Source organism: Macaca mulatta, chromosome 14 (assembly GCF_049350105.2).
Source record: "Macaca mulatta isolate MMU2019108-1 chromosome 14, T2T-MMU8v2.0, whole genome shotgun sequence".
Classification (NCBI taxonomy): domain Eukaryota; kingdom Metazoa; phylum Chordata; class Mammalia; order Primates; family Cercopithecidae; genus Macaca; species Macaca mulatta.
The window spans coordinates 71054429-71071933 of NC_133419.1; the positions used below are offsets into that span (position 1 = coordinate 71054429).

Consider the following 17505-nt stretch of genomic DNA (forward strand, 5'->3'; position numbering starts at 1 on the left):
TCTAGATTTATATTAGATTGTCCAACTCCTTATTTATTATAGTTCTTTATATATTTCAAATTCCAAAGTTTAGTCAATGGTGCAAATTGCAAATATTGTCACATTCTGTCACATTTTGTTTATTCTTCCCCTCATCTTTTAACCACATGCATGAATACCCGTTGTAATAGATGTTTTAATTTTGACATTGACACATTTATTGATATTTTCATTTATGGTTTGAACAGGTTATGTCTAGTTTTAGAAAAAAGTGTTTTGATATTATAAGGTTTCCTATGTTTTCATATAAGTATAATAATCTTTTCACTTAGGTCTTGTTCCATTTAGAATTTATTTTCGATGCATACTATAAGACTGAGATCTAAATATATATATATATATATATATATATATATATATATATATATATTTAAATATAGCAGTTTCCAAAATGTATATTTCCCCATAGATGTTAAATAATACATCTATAATTTCTGCATATCAAAAGATCTATTTTTAGATTTTCAGTTCTGTCTGGGGCAATATCACATTGTTCTAATTTCTTTAGAATTACAATGAAATTTGATAGTAATATAATGCGTTCCTTCTTGAGTCTTTTAAAAAATGCCTCATACATTTTGGATCATTTGTAATTGCACAGAAAATTAAGAATGATATGGCCAAGTTCCAGGATAATTTTTTGAGATTTATAATGGAGTTATAGTTAATCTGTATATTAATTCTTTTCATTGAGTTTTCCCCTCTTCAACCAAGTTTTGTCGTTTTCTCCATAAAGAGATAGAAGTGTTATGTTAGCTTTTGTTCTTAAAATTTTTAGTTTGCTTGTTTGTTTCACTTCTTTGCTTAATATGAGTGTGATGGTGACCTCTAAAATTTAATTTTCTTTTATGTTTCAGTGTTTTGAAGGACAAAAGTATTGAATTTCAGTGAATTCTTAAAATCAACTTTATACTTAATGAATTGAGCTAGTGGTGTTTTATCTAAACTATTTTCCTAACCCAGGTCATGAACTTCCTATCCTCAATATTCTTATGAATATTAAATAGTATTAACTCTTACATTTAGGCTCATGATCCATTTTTAGTTAACGTTTGTGTATGGTATGTAATAAAGCTCTTAAGTTACCATTTTGCGTATGGATATATAATTGCCTCAGTACCATTTATTGAAAAGATTATCCTTTTGCTATTTAATTGTCATGTCACCCTTGTGGCAACTCAAGAGAAGGTTAAGGCATGAATATATGTCTAGACTCTTATTTCTTTCTCATTGGTCTGTATGCCTATCCTTATGATGATAGACACTGTCTTGCCTAGTGCTGTTTTGCAGAGATTTTTGAAATTGAGTAGTGTAATTTTCCCAAATTTGGTTTTCTTTTTCAGAATTGGTTTGGCTATGATAGGTCCATAGCATTTCCATATGAATTTTAGGATAAGTTTCTCAATTTTTACAAACAGGCCTGATGAGACTTTCCATGGGATTTTGTGGAAACTATAGATCAACTTGGAGGTAACTGGTATTTTAATTATATAAAATCTTCCAATCAATAAATATAAAGTATTTTTGATTTATTAATAATTTCTTTAATTCCTAAGCATCATTTTGTAGTTTTCAGTGTACAAATTTTGTATTCATTTTGTTTTTTCTATTTTTTGATTTTTCATAATTTTATAAATTTTTAATTTTTAGATTGTTTACTTTCAACTTGTTCAACTGTACAGATACACAATTGATATTTTAATCTTTACTTTATATTCTGTGGCCTTGCTAAACTTATTGATTAGTGTTAGTAGTTTTTTGATAGATTCCTTAAAATTTTCTACATATAGGTTGATGTCATCTGTAGATAGAAATTATCTTACTTTTTCTTCCCAAACTTGAAACTTTATTTTTTTTCTTTAGTGCATTTTCTGGAATCTTTGGTATAATGTTCAATAGAAGCAACCAGAAGAGATTATTGTTTCCTCATTCTAAATCTTAGGGAGGAAATGTTCAGTCTTTTACAGTTAAGTGCGATGTTCACTATAGGTTATTCATAGATACCTTAATCTCATTTAAAAAGTTCTCTATTTCTATTTTATTCAAAGATTTTTTCTTACAAAGATTGATAATTTATTACAAAGTAATTAAAATCAACAATAACAACAAGAAAACAAACTTCCAAAAGGTCAAAACTTTAACCCATCTACATAATCACTAAAATTTAGCACCGTTAGAAGCAAAGACATAAAAGCAATCCTGTGATAAATTTCCATACACATAAATATTCACTAATTTGGAAACCTGATTAAACTATTAAAGAAATTTTTTTATTATGCTTTAAGTTCTAGGGTACATGTGCACAACGTGCTTGTTAGTTACATATGTATACATGTGCCATGTTGGTGTACTGCACCCATTAACTTGTCATTTACATTAGGTATTTCTATTTCTCCTAATGTTATCCCTCCTCACTTCCCCCATCTCGTGACAGATCCTGGTGTGTGATGTTCCCCACCCTGTGTCCAAGTGTTCTCATTGTTCAATTCCAACCTATGAGTGAGAACATGCGGTGTTTGGTTTTCTGCCCTTGCGATAGTTTGCTCACAATGATGGTTTCCAGCTTCATCCATGTCCTCAAAAAGGACATGAATTCATCCTCATTTATGACTGCATAATATTCCATAGAGTATGTGTGCCACAATTTCTTAATCCAGTCTATCATTGATGGACATTTGGGTTGGTTCCAAGTCTTTTTTATTGTGAATAGTGCCACAATAAACATATGTGTGCACATGTCTTTAAAGCAGCATGATTTATAATCCTTTGGGTATATACCCAGTATGGGATGGCTGGGTCAAATGGTATTTCTAGTTCTAGACCCTTGAGGAACCACCACACTGTCTTCCACAGTCTAACTAGTTTACCATCCCACTAACAGTGTAAAAGCGTTACTATTTCTCCACATCCTCTCCAGCACCTGTTGTTTCCTAACTTTTTAATGATTGCCATTTTAACTGGTGTGAGATGGTATCTCATTGTGGTTTTGATTTGCATTTCTCTGATGGCCAATGATGATGAGCATTTTCTCATGTGTCTGTTGGCTGCATAAATGCCTTCTGTTGAGGAGTGTCTGTTCCTATCCTTTGCTCACTTTTTGATGGGGTTGTTTGACTTTTTCTTGTAAATTTGTTTAAGTTCTTTGTAAATTCTGGATACTAGGCCTTTGTCAGATGGGTAGATTGCAAACATGTTCTCCCATTCTGTAGGTTGTCTGTTCACTCTGGTGGTAGTTTCTTTTACTGTGCAGAAGCTCTTTAGTTTAATTAGATCCCATTTGTCCATTTTGGCTTTTGTTGCCATTGCTTTTGCTGTTTTAGTTGTGAAGTCCTTGCCCATGCCTATGTCCTGAATGGTATTCCCTAGGTTTTCTTCTAGGGTTTTTATGGTTTTAGGTCTAACATTTACGTCTTTAATGCATCTTGAATTAATTTTTATATAAGGTGTAAGAAAGGGATCCAGTTTCAGCTTTCTACATATGGCTAGCTAGTTTTCCCAGAACCATTTATTAAATAGAGAATCCTTTCCCCAATTCTTGTTTTTGTCAGGTTTGTCAAAGATCAGATGGTTATAGATGTGTGGTATTATTTCTAAGGGCTGTTCTGTTCCATTGGTCTATGTCTCTGTTTTGGTACCAGTACCATGCTGTTTTGGTTACTGTAGCCTTTTAGTATAGTTTGAAGTCAGGTAGTGTGATACCTCCAGGTTTTTTCTTTTGGCTTAGGATTATCTTGGCAATGCGGACTCTTTTTTTGGTTCCAAATGAACTTTAAAGGAGTCTTTTCCAATTCTGTGAAGAAAGCCATGGTAGCTTGATGGAGATGGCATTGAATCTATAAATTATCTTGGGCAGTATGGCCATTTTCATGATATTAATTCTTCCCATCCATGAGCACGGAATGTTCTTCCATTGGTTTGTGTCCTCTTTTATTTTGTTGAGCAGTGGTTTGTAGTTCTCCTTGAAGAGGTCCTTCACATCCCTTGTAAGTAGGATTCCGAGGTATTTTATTCTCTTTGAAGCAATTGTCAATGGGAGTTCACTCATGATTTGGCTCTGTATTTGTCTTTTATTAGTGTATAGGAATGGTTGTGATTTTTGAACATTGATTTTATATCTTGAGACTTTGCTGAAGTTGCTTATCAGCTTAAGGAGATTTGGGGCTGAGACAATAAGGTTTTCTAAATATACAATCATGTCATCTACAAACAGAGGCAATTTGACTTCCTCTTTTCCTAATTGAATACCCTTTATTTCTTTCTCTTGCCTGATTGCCCTAGCCAGAACTTCCAACACTATGTTGAATAGGAGTGGTGAGAGAGGGTGTCCCTGTCTTGTGCCAGTTTTCAAAGGGAATTTTTCCAGTTTTTGCCCATTCAGTATGATATTGGCTGTGGGTTTTTCATAAATAGTTCTTATTATTTTGAGATACCTCCCATCAATACCGAATTTATTGAGAGTTTGTAGCATGAATGGCTGTGGAATTTGGTCGAAGTCCTTTTCTGCATCTATTGAGATAATCATGTAGTTTTTGTCTTTGGTTCTGTTTATATGATGGATTATGTTTATTGACTTGTGTATGTTGAACCAGCTTTGCATCCCAGGGATGAAGCCAAATCAATCATGGGGGATAAGCTTTTTGATGTGCTGCTGTATTCAGTTTGCCAGTATTTTATTGAGGATTTTTGCATCAATGTTCATCAGGGATATTGGTCTAAAATTCTCTTTTTTGTTGTGTCCCTGCCTGGCCTTGGTATCAGGATGATGCTGGCCTCATAAAATTAGTTAAGGAGGATTCCCTCTTTTTCTATTGATTGGAATAGTTTCAGAAGGAATGGTAGCAGCTCCTCTTTGTACCTCTGGTAGAATTTGGCTATGAATCTGTCTGGTCCTGGACTTTTTTTTGGTTAGTAGGCTATTAATTATTGCCTCAATTTCAGAGCCTGTTATTGGTCTATTCAGGGATTCAACTTCTTCCTGGTTGAGTCTTGGGAGGGTGTATGTGTCCAGGAATTTATCCATTTCTTCTAGATTTTCCAGTTTATTTGCATAGAGGTGTTTACAGTATTCTATGATGGTAGTTTGTATTTCTGTGGAATTGGTGGTGATTTCCCCTTTATCATTTTTTATTGCATCTACTTGATTTTTCTCTCATTTCTTCTTTATTAGTCTTGCTAGTGGTCTATCAATTTTGTTAATCTTTTCAAAAAAGCAGCTCCAGGATTCATTGATTTTTTGGAGGGTTTTTTGTGTCTCTATCTCCTTCAGTTCTGCTCTGATCTTAGTTATTTCTTGCCTTCTGCTAGCTTTTGAATGTGTTTGCTCTTGCTTCTCTAGCTCATTTAATTGTGATGTTAGGGTGTCGATTTTAGATATTTCTGGCTTTTTCTTGCAGGCATTTAGTGCTATAAATTTTCCTCTACACACTGCTTTAAATGTGTCCCAGATATTCTGGTGTGTTGTGTCTTTGTTCTCACTGGTTTCAAATAACATCTTTATTTCTGCCTTCATTTCATTACATACCCTGTAGTCATTCAGGAGCAGGTTGTTCAGTTTTCATGTAGTTGTGTCGTTTTTCAGTGAGTTTCTTAATCCTGAGTTCTAATTTGATTGCACTGTGATCTGAGAGACAGTTTGTTATAGTTTCTGTTCTTTTACATTTGCTGAGGAGGCTTTCATTCCAACTGTGTGGTCAGTTTTGGAATAAGTGCAATGTGGTGCTGAGAAGAATGTGTATTCTGTTGATTTAGGGTGGAGAGTTCTGTAGATGTCTGTTAGGTCTGCTTGGTGCAGAGCTGAGTTCAAGTTCTCGATAACCTTGTTATAACCTTCTGTCTCATTGATCTGTCTAAAGTTGACAGTGGAGTATTAAAGTCTCCCATACTTATTGTGTGGGAGTCTAAGTTTCTTTGTAGGTCTCTAAGGACTTTCTTTATGAATCTGTGTGCTTCTGTATTGGATGCATATATATTTAGGATAGTTAGCTCTTCTTGTTGAATTGATCCCTTTACCATCATGTAATGGCCTTCTTTGTCTCTTTTGATCTTTATTGGTTTAAAGTTTGTTTTTATCAGAGACTAGTATTGCAACCCCTGCTTTTTTTTTTTGTTTTTCATTTTCTTGGTAGATCTTCCTCCATCCCTTTATTTTGAGCCTATGTGTGTCTCTGCATGTGAGATGGGTCTCCTGAATACAGCACACTGATGTGTCTTGACTTTTTATCCAATTTGCCAGTCTGTGTCTTTTAATTGGAGCATTTAGCCCATCTACATTTAAGGTTAATATTGTTATGTCTGAATTTGATCCTGTCATTATGATGTTAGCTGGTTATTTTGCTCATTAGTTGAGGCAGTTACTTCCTAGCATCGATGGTCTTTATAATTTGGCATGTTTTTGCATTGGCTGCTACCGGTTGTCCTTTCCATGTTTAGTGCTTCCTTCAGGAGCTTCTGTAAGGCAGGCCTGGTGGTGACAAAATCTCTCAGCATTTGCTTGTCTGTAAAGGATTTTATTTCTCCTTCACTTATGAATCTTAGTTTGGCAGGATATGAAATTTGGGGCTGAAAATTCTTTTCTTTAAGAATGTTGAATATAGGCCTCCACTATCTTCTGGTTTGTAATGTTTGTGCCAAGAGATCCACTGTTAGCCTGATGAGCTTCCCTTTGTGGGTAACCCAACATTTCTCTCTGGCTGCCTTTAACATTTTTCCCTTCATTTCAACTTTGGAGAATCTGACAATTATGTGTCTTGTAGTTGTTCTTCTCGAGGAGTATCTTTGTGGCATTCTCTGTATTTCCTGAATTTGAATGTTGGCCTGCCTTGCTAGGTTGTGGAAGTTCTCCTGGATAATATCCTGAAGAGTGTTTTCCAACTGGGTTCCATTCTCCCCGTCACTTTCAGGTACACCAATCAGACGTAGATTTGGTCTTTTCACATAGTCCCATATTTCTTGGAGGTCTTGTTCATTTCTTTTTATTCTTTTTTCTCTAAAATTCCCTTCTTTCTTCATTTCATTCATTTGATCTTCAGTCATTGATACCCTTTCTTCCACTTGATCGAATCGGCCACTGAAGCTTATGCATGTATTGGAAGTTCCCATGCCATGGTTTTCAGCTCATTTCAGGTCATTTAAGGTCTTCTCTACACTGTTTATTCTAGTTAGCCATTCATCTAATCTTTTTTCAAGGTTTTTAGCATCTTTGTGATTGGTTTGAACATCCTCCTTTAGCTCAGAGAAGTTTGTTATTATTGATCTTCTGAAGCCTACTTCTGATAGCTCATCAAAATCCTTCTATGTCTAGCTTTGTTGGATTGCTAGCAAGGAACTGTGTTCCTTTGGAGGAGAAGAGGCACACCGATTTTTAGAATTTTCAGCTTTTCTGCTTTGTTTTCTCCATATCTTTGTGGTTTTATCTATCTTTGGTCTTTGATGATGGTGACCTAGAGATGGGGTTTTGGTGTGGATGCCCTTTATGTTTGTTAGTTTTCCTTTTAACCATCAAGACCCTCAGTTGCATGTCTGTTGGAGTTTGCTGAAGTTTCACTCCAGACCCTGTTTTCCTGGGTATCACCAGCGGAGACTGCAGAGCAGCAAATATTGCAGAACAGCAAATGTTGCTGCTTGACCCTTCCTCTGGAAACTTCGTCTCAGAGAAGCACCCAGCTGTATCAGGTGTCAGTTGGAACCTACTGGGAGGTTAGGCTACTTAGGGGTCAGGGACCCACTTGAGGAGGCAGTCTGTCCATTCTCAGATCTCAAACTGCATGCTGGGAGAACCATGACTCTCTTCAAAGCTGTCAAATAGGGATGTTTAAGTCTACAGAAGTTTCTGCTGCCTTTTGTTCAGCTATGCCCTGTCCCCAGAAGTGGAGTCTACAGAGGCAGGCAGGCCTCCTTGAGCTGAGGTGAGTTCCAACCAGTTTGAGCTTCCAGGTCACTTTGTTTACCTATTCAAGCCTCAGCAATGGCAGACACCCCTCCCCCAGCCTTGCTGCTGCCTTACAGTTTGATCTCAGACTGCTGTGTTAGCAGTGAGCAAGGCTCCATGGGTGTGGGACCCTCCGAGCCAGGCATGGGATATAATGTCCTGGTGTGCCATTTGCTAAAATCATTGGAAAAGCACTGTATTAGGGTGGGAGTGTCCCAATTTTCCAGGTACCGTCTATCACAGCTTCCCTTGGCTAAGAAAGGGAATTCCCCGACCCCTTGCACTTCCCAGTGTGAAGCCATGCCCCACACTGCTTCAGCTCACACTCCGTATGCTGCACCCACTGTCCAACAAGCCCCAGTGAGATGAATCCGGTACCTCAGTTGGAAATGCAGAAATCACCCATCTTCTCTGTCACTCATGCTGGGAGCTGTAGACTGGAGCTGTTTCTATTCGGCCATCTTGGAACCCTCCTTATTCAGAGTTTTTATCATGAGTAAGTACATGGTTTGACACATGATTTTCTGTGCCTATTGAGATGACCATGCAATTTTTGTCCTTTTTTCTAATGTTTATTACATTAGTTGATGTTGAAATACAAAACCAACTCTGCACTTAGGCATAAATTCCACAAAACCACAGTGCAGAATTTTTTTATATGTAGCCAAATTTAATTTGCTAATATTAAGAATTTGTATGTCTATTTACTTGAGGAAAATTTGTCAGTGCTATGTTTTTTGTTATGATTTGGCTTTAGAATCAAGATTACACTCTACTTCTGGATTGAGTAGGATTTTATAAAATCCTTCTCTATTTTTAAAGCATTATGAGAAGCATTAGTGATTATTTCTTCTTTTAATATGTGATCTAATTCACCCATGAAATCATCTGGACTTCAGCATTTTTTAGTAGGAAGAGTTTTAATTAGTAATTGACTTTATTTGTTATAGGTCTGTTTAGAATTGCTATTTCTTCTTGAGTCAGTTTTATAATTTTTAGTTTTCTAGGATTTAAAAAAATTTCAGCTAATTGTCTAATAGTGTTATCCCACATTGCATTCCTGATTTTGGTAATTTGCATCTTTTATTTTCTTTTTAAGGCTTGCTAAGGGTTTTTAATTTCTTAATCTTTAGTTATGTCACCTGTACTTATTTTGTTTTTTAATTTTATTCCATTATTTTCAGCTTTATTAAAGTATAATTGACAATTTGATATTGTCTATATTCAAGGTGTACAATATGATGTTTTGATATATGTATACCTTGTGAAATATTGACCACAATCAAGCCAATTAACATATTTATTACCTCACACAGTTACCATTGTATGTGTGTACATGTTTGTGTGTGTGTGTGTGTGTCCAGAGGATACATAAGAGGTTCCCCTTGGCAAATTTTAAGTATACAATATATTATTGTTATCTATAATTGTCATGCTGTACATTAAGCCTCTAACACTTACACATCTTATAACTGTAAGTTTGTATCCTTTGACTCGCATTTCCCTATTTCCCCTACAACCCCTCAAACCCTGATAATCACCTTTCTGTTTTGTTTCTATGAGTTTGACTTTGTTAGAGTTCACACAAAACAGGTCATGCAGCATTTTTCTTACTGTGTCTGGCTTATTTCACTTGGCATAATGTCATCCATATTTATCCATGCTGTTGCAAATCACAGGTTGTTCTTCTTTTTTAAGGCTGAATATTATATATATCACAATTTTTAACCTCTTCATACATCGATGAACACTTAAGTTGTTTCCATATCTTGGCTATTATGAATAATGCTTCAGTGAACATAGGAGTGAAGGTATCTCTTTGAGATCATGGTTTTATTTCCATTGAATACATATCCAGAAGTGGGAATGCTGAATAATATGGTGGTTTTATTTTCAATTTTTTGAAGAACTTTCATACTATTCTTCATAATGGGTGTACAGATTTCTACTCCTACCAAAAATGTACAAGGGGTCCCTTTTCTCCACATTCTCACCAACACTTATTTAGTTTGGGTATTGATTGTTCTTTGTTTTGTAAATACTTAAAGAGGCTTAGGTTATTGATTTGAGAAATGAACACAGTCTGTATATGACTATTTTAAAAATTATTAAAGCTTATTTTGCCTCCCAGCCGACAGTTCTTCATACAGAAAATCCTATATATGTGCTTGGAAAGAATACACAGTCTGCTATTTTGGAGAGTATTATATAAATGTCGTTTTTGATTCAGAGTGTTTTTCAAAAGATTTCTATTTCCTTGTATATTTTTCCAACTGTTGTATCAATTATTGAGTTTGGAATATTAAAATCTTCAACTATTATTGATAAATTGCTTATCTCACCCAGTTTTGGTTCATGTATTTTAGGATCTAGTGTTCTTTATATATGCATTTATGATTGTTATATGATATTGGTATAGCCACTCCATCTCTCATGTGTTTTTGTGGGATATATAATTTTCTACCTTCTTACTTTCAACTATTTACTCCTTTGAATCTATGGTATGTCTTTTGTATACAGAATATAGTTATAACTTGCTTTTTTATTCTACATAACAATGTGCCTTTTATGACGCATGTTTAGTCCATTCACTTTGCGATTACTGACATGGTTGAAATTTCACCTGTCATTTTGCTATTTGTTTTCTGTTAGTCTTGTGCCTTTTTTTTTGCTCTGCTGTTTTTTCATTGCATTCATCTGTTTAAATGTTTTTGGCAAACCATTTCAATTCATCTCTTGGTTTTTTTACTGTTTTATTAGCAGTTGTTCTATAAATTACAATATGCACATTACTATATAATTTACTTCAGAATAATATTAACTTAATTCCAGTAAAATTCAAAAGTTTTGTTTTAATAAATTTTTAATTCCTCCCCCTTGTTGTGCTGTTATTATAATACGTATACATACATATACAGACACATACATATATAATATATATAATTTACTCAACAATACAGTATTATAATTATCTTTTCATCCAATTCAAACCTGTTAAGGAAATTTAGGGAAAATTAACTAAAATGTGTATAGAGTCCTTCATATTTACCCATATATTGAGTATGTCCAGTACTCTTCATTTCTTCCTATAGATTCCACTTACCATCTGGTTTTATTTTTCAGCCAGAACTCTGTGTTAAATCCCCATCTAGTCTGCTGGTGGACACATTGCCCCAAAGAGGACCAGAACTTCAGGGTAGTGGAGCTGCTGGCCCTCCTTATTTCCTTGCCACCAAAATTGCCATGCTAACTGACAGAGCTCAAAATCACAGAAGCTGCCTCACGAGTGCAGGAACAAAGCTGTGGGATTTCCTTATCTGACCACTGATGATAGAGCTGGAGGCAGCGGAATGAAGCTGCCTTGCCAAAATGCCAGGCGCATGGCTGTTATTTTCCAAAGTTCAGCAGTTTCAATAAACAAGCTTACATCTCTAATGGATTTCCAGAGTGCCAAAATGGAAGTTATTGACAGCTTGTCAGCTTTATACCTGCTTTGTAGGGGAGAGAATGTGTTAGCCTCCTCAATCCATCACACTGGAAATGAATGTCTGTTTCTATTTATTTCTTTTTAAAAGTCTGTGGGATTAAGTTTTTGTTGCATTTATCTTTCTTTTTTAGCTTGAAAGTTATATTTTATTTTAAACGTTAATGTAATGTTTCATAACATACGTATTTGGAATTTTTTAAATAAATGTTTAGGGTTAACTTGTATCTATATCATTACCCCGAAAAAAAAACCTGGCAAGCTTTTTATTTTACTTTTCTTTAGATGCCAATTTTCATTGTCTTTTTGTCCAGAATGTCAGTGCCAATCTTTCTGGGCATTTGGGCAGGGAAGAAGATATGACTATGGTGTGTGCTCAGTCCCTCTTGTTAAAATTATAAATAATATTTGGATATTACATGTGAGGAGAGGCTAATTCTCAGGTTTTTATTTTGGGAAATTGATTAATGGTGGCGCCAACAACTGACTTAGGGAACCAAGGAGTGTCTTATTGGTTTTGCTGTTGACATAAATTCCTCTTCACTGTTTCCTAACTGATGACTCTGACAGAGGCATTAAGATGTGTCTGTTAAGATCTGCTTTGGATTATTTGAATTTAAATTGCATGGGATATCCAAGGTGAGATGAACCCTAGTAGGATCTGGGAATATATATTAGTAATTCATCAGTTTGTAGACTTGAGTTGATGTCATGAGAGTAAATAAGACCACTTAAGAAAGAGGGCCAAGTAAAAATACCTCAAAAATATAAACATACACTTAGATAGAAGAAATAAGTTATAATGTTCAGCAGCCAAGTAGGGTGACTATAGTTAACAACAATGTATTTTATATTTCAAAATAGCTAGTAGACAGAACTTGAAATGTTCCAACATATAAAAATTATAATTACTCAAGGCGATGGATGTCCTAAATACCCTGACTTTATCATTTCACATTCTTTGCATGTAACAAAATACCACATGCACCCCCTTAAATATGTACAATTATTACATTTCAATAAAATAAAAATTTTAAATACCAATGTATAAATCATAGGGACATAGCAAGGTGAACTAAAAGGCTAAATTCTGAAAAGGCAAATTTTTGAAAAAATAAAAAGCAGATCCATAGTAGCCAAAGCTCATTAAGAAATAAATCAAGCTTAGAAAAAATGAATGCCCTTAATTTAGAAATGAAGGAGTAACTGGGGACTTAGTAAGAACAGTTAAATTGCACCAAAATGTAAATATCTTAAGGCAGTCTAGAAGTCAGACTGTCTGGGGTTGGGAAGAGAAAAAAATATGGATAAATAGACTGTCTCCTTAAGTGTTTTTCATAAAGGAAGGAAAGAAATAGAATAACACTACAGGGAGAGACAAGGTCAAAAAGATGAGAAAAAATTTAGGAAAAGAAACAGAGCCACAGAGCTATGAGGACAGCTGTAGGAAAACCTCAAACGCAAGGAATGAATGCTGCATATACTATTACGATGGGTGTGTGCCTAGGGAGGAAATGTGTATTTGTGTATGTGTGTGTGTGTGTGTGCATGAGTCGGGGAGTGAAGATGCAGGCTATTTTGGAAAGTTTTATGCAAATTTGGCACACGATTAAGTAAACCTTTCTAATTATTTTTCAGGTTCCAGAGTTCAACGTGGAATTCTGAACTATGTCAACATTACTAACTCAGACAGCCCCAAATAGCAGCACTTCAATGGCCCCCACCTTCTTGCTTGTGGGCATGCCAGGCCTATCAGGTGTACCCTCCTGGTGGACGATGCCCGTCATTGCTGTCTACCTTCTCTCTGCACTGGGAAATGGTACCATCCTCTGGATCATTGCCCTGGAGCCTGCCCTGCACCGCCCAATGCACTTCTTCCTCTTCTTGCTTAGTGTGTCTGATATTGGCTTGGTTACCGCCCTGATGCCCACACTGCTGGGCCTTGCCCTTGCTGATGTTCACACTGTCCCTGCCTCAGCCTGCCTTCTACAGATGTTTTTTGTCCATGTCTTCTCTGTCATGGAGTCCTCTGTCTTGCTTGCCATGTCCATTGATCGGGCACTGGCCATCTGCCGACCTCTCCACTATTCAGCTCTCCTCACCAACGGTGTAATTAGCAAAATCAGCGTGGCCATTGCTTTTAGATGCCTGGGTCTCCATCTGCCCCTGCCATTTCTGCTGGCCTGCATGCCCTACTGCCGCCCACAGGTCCTAACCCATTCTTATTGCTTGCATCCAGATGTGGCTCGTTTGGCCTGCCCAGGAGCTTGGGGTGCAGCCTATAGCCTATCTGTGGTTCTTTCAGTCATGGGTTTGGACCCCTTGCTGATTTTCTTTTCCTATGGCCTGATTGGCAAGGTGTTGCAAGGTGTGGAGTCCAGGGAAGATCGCTGGAAGGCTGGTCAAACCTGTGTTGCCCACCTTTCTGCCGTGCTCCTCTTCTATATTCCTATGATCCTCCTGGCACTGATTAGCCATCTTGAGCTGCCAATCACTCAGCATACCCATACTCTTCTCTCCTATGTCCATTTCCTTCTTCCTCCATTGATAAACCCTATTCTCTATAGTGTCAAGATGAAGGAGATTAGAGAAAGAATACTCAATAGGTTGCAGCCCGGGAAGATGGGTTGTGCTCAGTGAGGAGGATGCCCCTCCATGTTTGGTGGTACAGGGTTCCTGATACTAAAGTTTCTGTGAGAACTCAGTTCACCAAGCATGAAATGATCATTCACGTACTCATAAGTGCATATACATGGATGTGGCTTCCTATCCCTGGAAGTATGCCTGTGTATATTGATGAAAGCTTACAATCCCCAGAGAATGAATGTGATCCACCCACTGGTACATTATATATCAATGACACAGGAAGGGCCAGAGTCCAGATCTTGTCACAACCATCCAAGTGTGTGCCTGTTGTTATTTTATTTTTGTTAATCCTGTCACTATATCTATATTTTAATACGGATAAATCTAGAAGAGTTAATCATCTACATAGCAAAGGAAAAATAAGACAGAAACATTCTTCTCAACTAGATAGAAGATCTTCCATTGGTATTGTACCTCCTTAAGAAGTAAGAATTCTGACCAATCCTTAGGAATTAGATAAGTGAGGAAAATGCAAGTAAGTCTCTCATTTAGATTCTTCACACCAAGAAGTAGGTTATTTAACTCTGATCAGGCCAGAAAAAGAAAAGAGGGAATATAATTTTTTTAATTCTTCATTTAGTTTTCAAAATGTTAGTATATTTTTTGAATATATATGTATATTGAATGTTCTCAACACAAAGAAATGAGAAATGTTTGAGACTATGAATATGCTAATTACCCCAATCTGATCACTATACATGACATGCATCAAAACATCACTATGAATATGCATAATTATTGTCAGTTCAAAATGAAATTTAATTTAATTTCTAAAATTTTTGCATATTTCAGAAAAAATAGAATAAATAAGAATAATTTTAAATTATATCTCCCAAACTTAACTATAATTATCTGTTTAGTGAGCACTTATAATGTTTTATATAAATGGAATCTTACAAGTGGCATTTGTAATTATTGGTCTCAATTCTTTACTTCCTAGTAGCAGCAGTATACATTCACACCCACATCAGGAGGAACAAAGTGGATGAATCGTATTTACCATCACTCTCACTTTAGACACATGATTTTCTCTGGCCACTGTGGTCCTCATGACTTGTTTTTGTCAATAGGATGTTAGTGGATGTGATAAAAGCAAGAGCTTCAGTGTGATTTTGCTGCAAGGTTTGATTTCTTGTACTAGGGTAGTGCTTCCCTAGTAGGTACTTCCCCTTGAATCTGGTTTCCAGAAGGAGATACATGATGCAAACCTGAGCCAAATTCAGAGCCTGGAGCCAGGCCCTGGTGCCTGGAGAACTGAAGCAAAGCCAGGAAGTCAAAGCAGCCCAAATGAAGAGGGTCTCTGACAAATAAGATAAATTTAAATGGGGATAAATTAGAGCCAGCTGCATAAATTTGCATAAATAAAGAGGAGCCAAATGTTAATAGCCACCACAATGGGGAAAATGCCTCCCGGGTATTTCAGACCTTCACTGCAGCCCCTCCCACTGCAGGCTTGGAGGCCAAGGAGGGAAAAATGGTTTTGTGAGCCAGGCCCAGGGCCCTGTTGATCTATGCATCCTTGAGACATGGCATCCTGTGTCCCAGCCACTCCAGCTCCAGCCATTGCTAAAAGGAGCCAAGGTACAGCTTGGACTGTTCCTTCAGAGGGTGCAGGTCCCAAGTCATAGCAGCTTCCATGTAGTATTGGGCTGTGGGTATACAGAAGGCAAGAGTTTAGGTTTGGGAGCCTCTACCTAGATTGCAGAAGATGTATGGAAATGCCTGGATGTCCAGGCAGAAGTCTGCTGCAGGGTGGGTGTCCCAACCCAAATCTCATGCTGAATTGTAACTCCCAATGTGGAGAGAGGACCTGGTGGGAGATGATTAAATCATGCTTTTCTCATGATAGTGAGTAACTTCTCATGCTATCTGATGATTTAAAAGTGTGTGGTACTTCCCTCTTCACTCTCTGTCTCTCCTGTCACCATGCGAAGACATGATTGCTTCCTCTTCACCTTCCACCATGATTGTAAGTTTCCTGAGGCCTCCACAGCCATGCCTCTTGTACAGTCTGTGGAACTGTGAGACAATTAAACATCTTTAATTTATAAACCACCCAGTTTCAGATAACTCTTTATAGCAATGTAAGCTTGAACTAATATACCATGAGGATTTCAAATACTATTTTATAACCCATTAATTTAACCTAGTAACAACTTAACACTCTTTGCCTAAACAAGCTAAAAGAAAACCAACAAAAACTGCACCTTAATTTTGTTTCCCCTGCATTTTAATTTTTTTTTCTATTTATGCCTCATTGTACCGTCTATGTCTTGAAAAGTTGATGTAGCTATTATTTTTTATTTATTTATTTTTAGACATGCTACTTGGCATAAGAGTAGTTTACACACCACAGTTATAGTGTTATAATATTCTGCGTTTTTCTATGTACTCATTATTGCCAGTGAGTTTTGTATTACTACCTTGAAGTGATTATTGCTCATTAATGTCCTGTTCTTTCAGATTGAATAACTCCCTTTAGCATTTCTTTTTGCGTGTGTGTGTGACAGAGTTTTACTCTCGTTGCCCAGGCTGCAGTGCAATGGCATGATCTTGGCTCACCGCAACCTCCACCCTCAAGGTTCAAGTTATTCTCCTGCCTCAGCCTCCTGAGTGGCTGAGATTACAGGCATGCACCACCATGCATGGCTAATTTTTGTATTTTTAGTAGAGATGGGGTTTCTCCATATTGGTCAGGCTGGTCTCAAACTCCCAACCTCAGGTGATCCGCCCACCTCGGCCTCCCAAAGTGCTGGGATTACAGATGTGAGCCACCATGCCTGGCCTAGCATTTCTTATAGAACAGGTCTGGTGTTGAGGAAATCTCTCAACTTTTGTTTGACTAGGAAAGTCTTTATTTCTTCTTCATGTTTTAAGGATATTTTCACTGGATATATTATTCTTGGGTAAAACAACTCTTCCTTCAGCACTTTAATTATGTTATGTCACTCTCTCTTGGCCTGTAAGTTTCAAGTGAAAAGTCTGCTGTCAGATATATTGGTTTCTTTTCTCTTGCAGCTTTTAGGATCCTTTCATTATATTTGATTTTGGGGAATTTGATTATTAAATGCCTTGAGGTGTTATTTGGGGGCTTAAATTGATTTGGTATTCCCTAATCTTCTTGTACTTGTATATTGATATCTTTCTCTAGGTTTGGGAAGTTCTCTACTATTCTTTAAATAAACTTTCTAACTATCTCTTTCTAACTATCTCTTTCTCTATCTCCTCTTTAAGACCAATAACTCTTAGAATTGCCCTTTGAGGCTATTTTCTGGATCCTGTAAGTATGCTTTGTTGTTTTTTATTCTTTTTTTTTTTTTTTTGTCTCCTCTGACCGTATATTTTCAAATAACCTGTCTTCACGCTCACTAATTCTTTCTTCTGCTTCATTAATTCTGTGATTAAAGGA

General features: G+C 36.5%; 2 protein-coding genes across 3 annotated transcripts in view; one reads left to right on the forward strand and one right to left on the reverse strand.

Annotated features, from left to right (window-relative positions):
• MMP26 (matrix metallopeptidase 26) overlaps positions 1-17505 on the reverse strand; it is a 368531-nt gene that overhangs the window by 192554 nt on the left and 158472 nt on the right. The window lies entirely within an intron of this gene.
• On the forward strand, positions 13119-14090 carry OR51S1 (olfactory receptor family 51 subfamily S member 1). Its single transcript, NM_001194553.2, is given in 1 exon segment — positions 13119-14090. A coding segment is annotated over 1 exon segment (972 nt).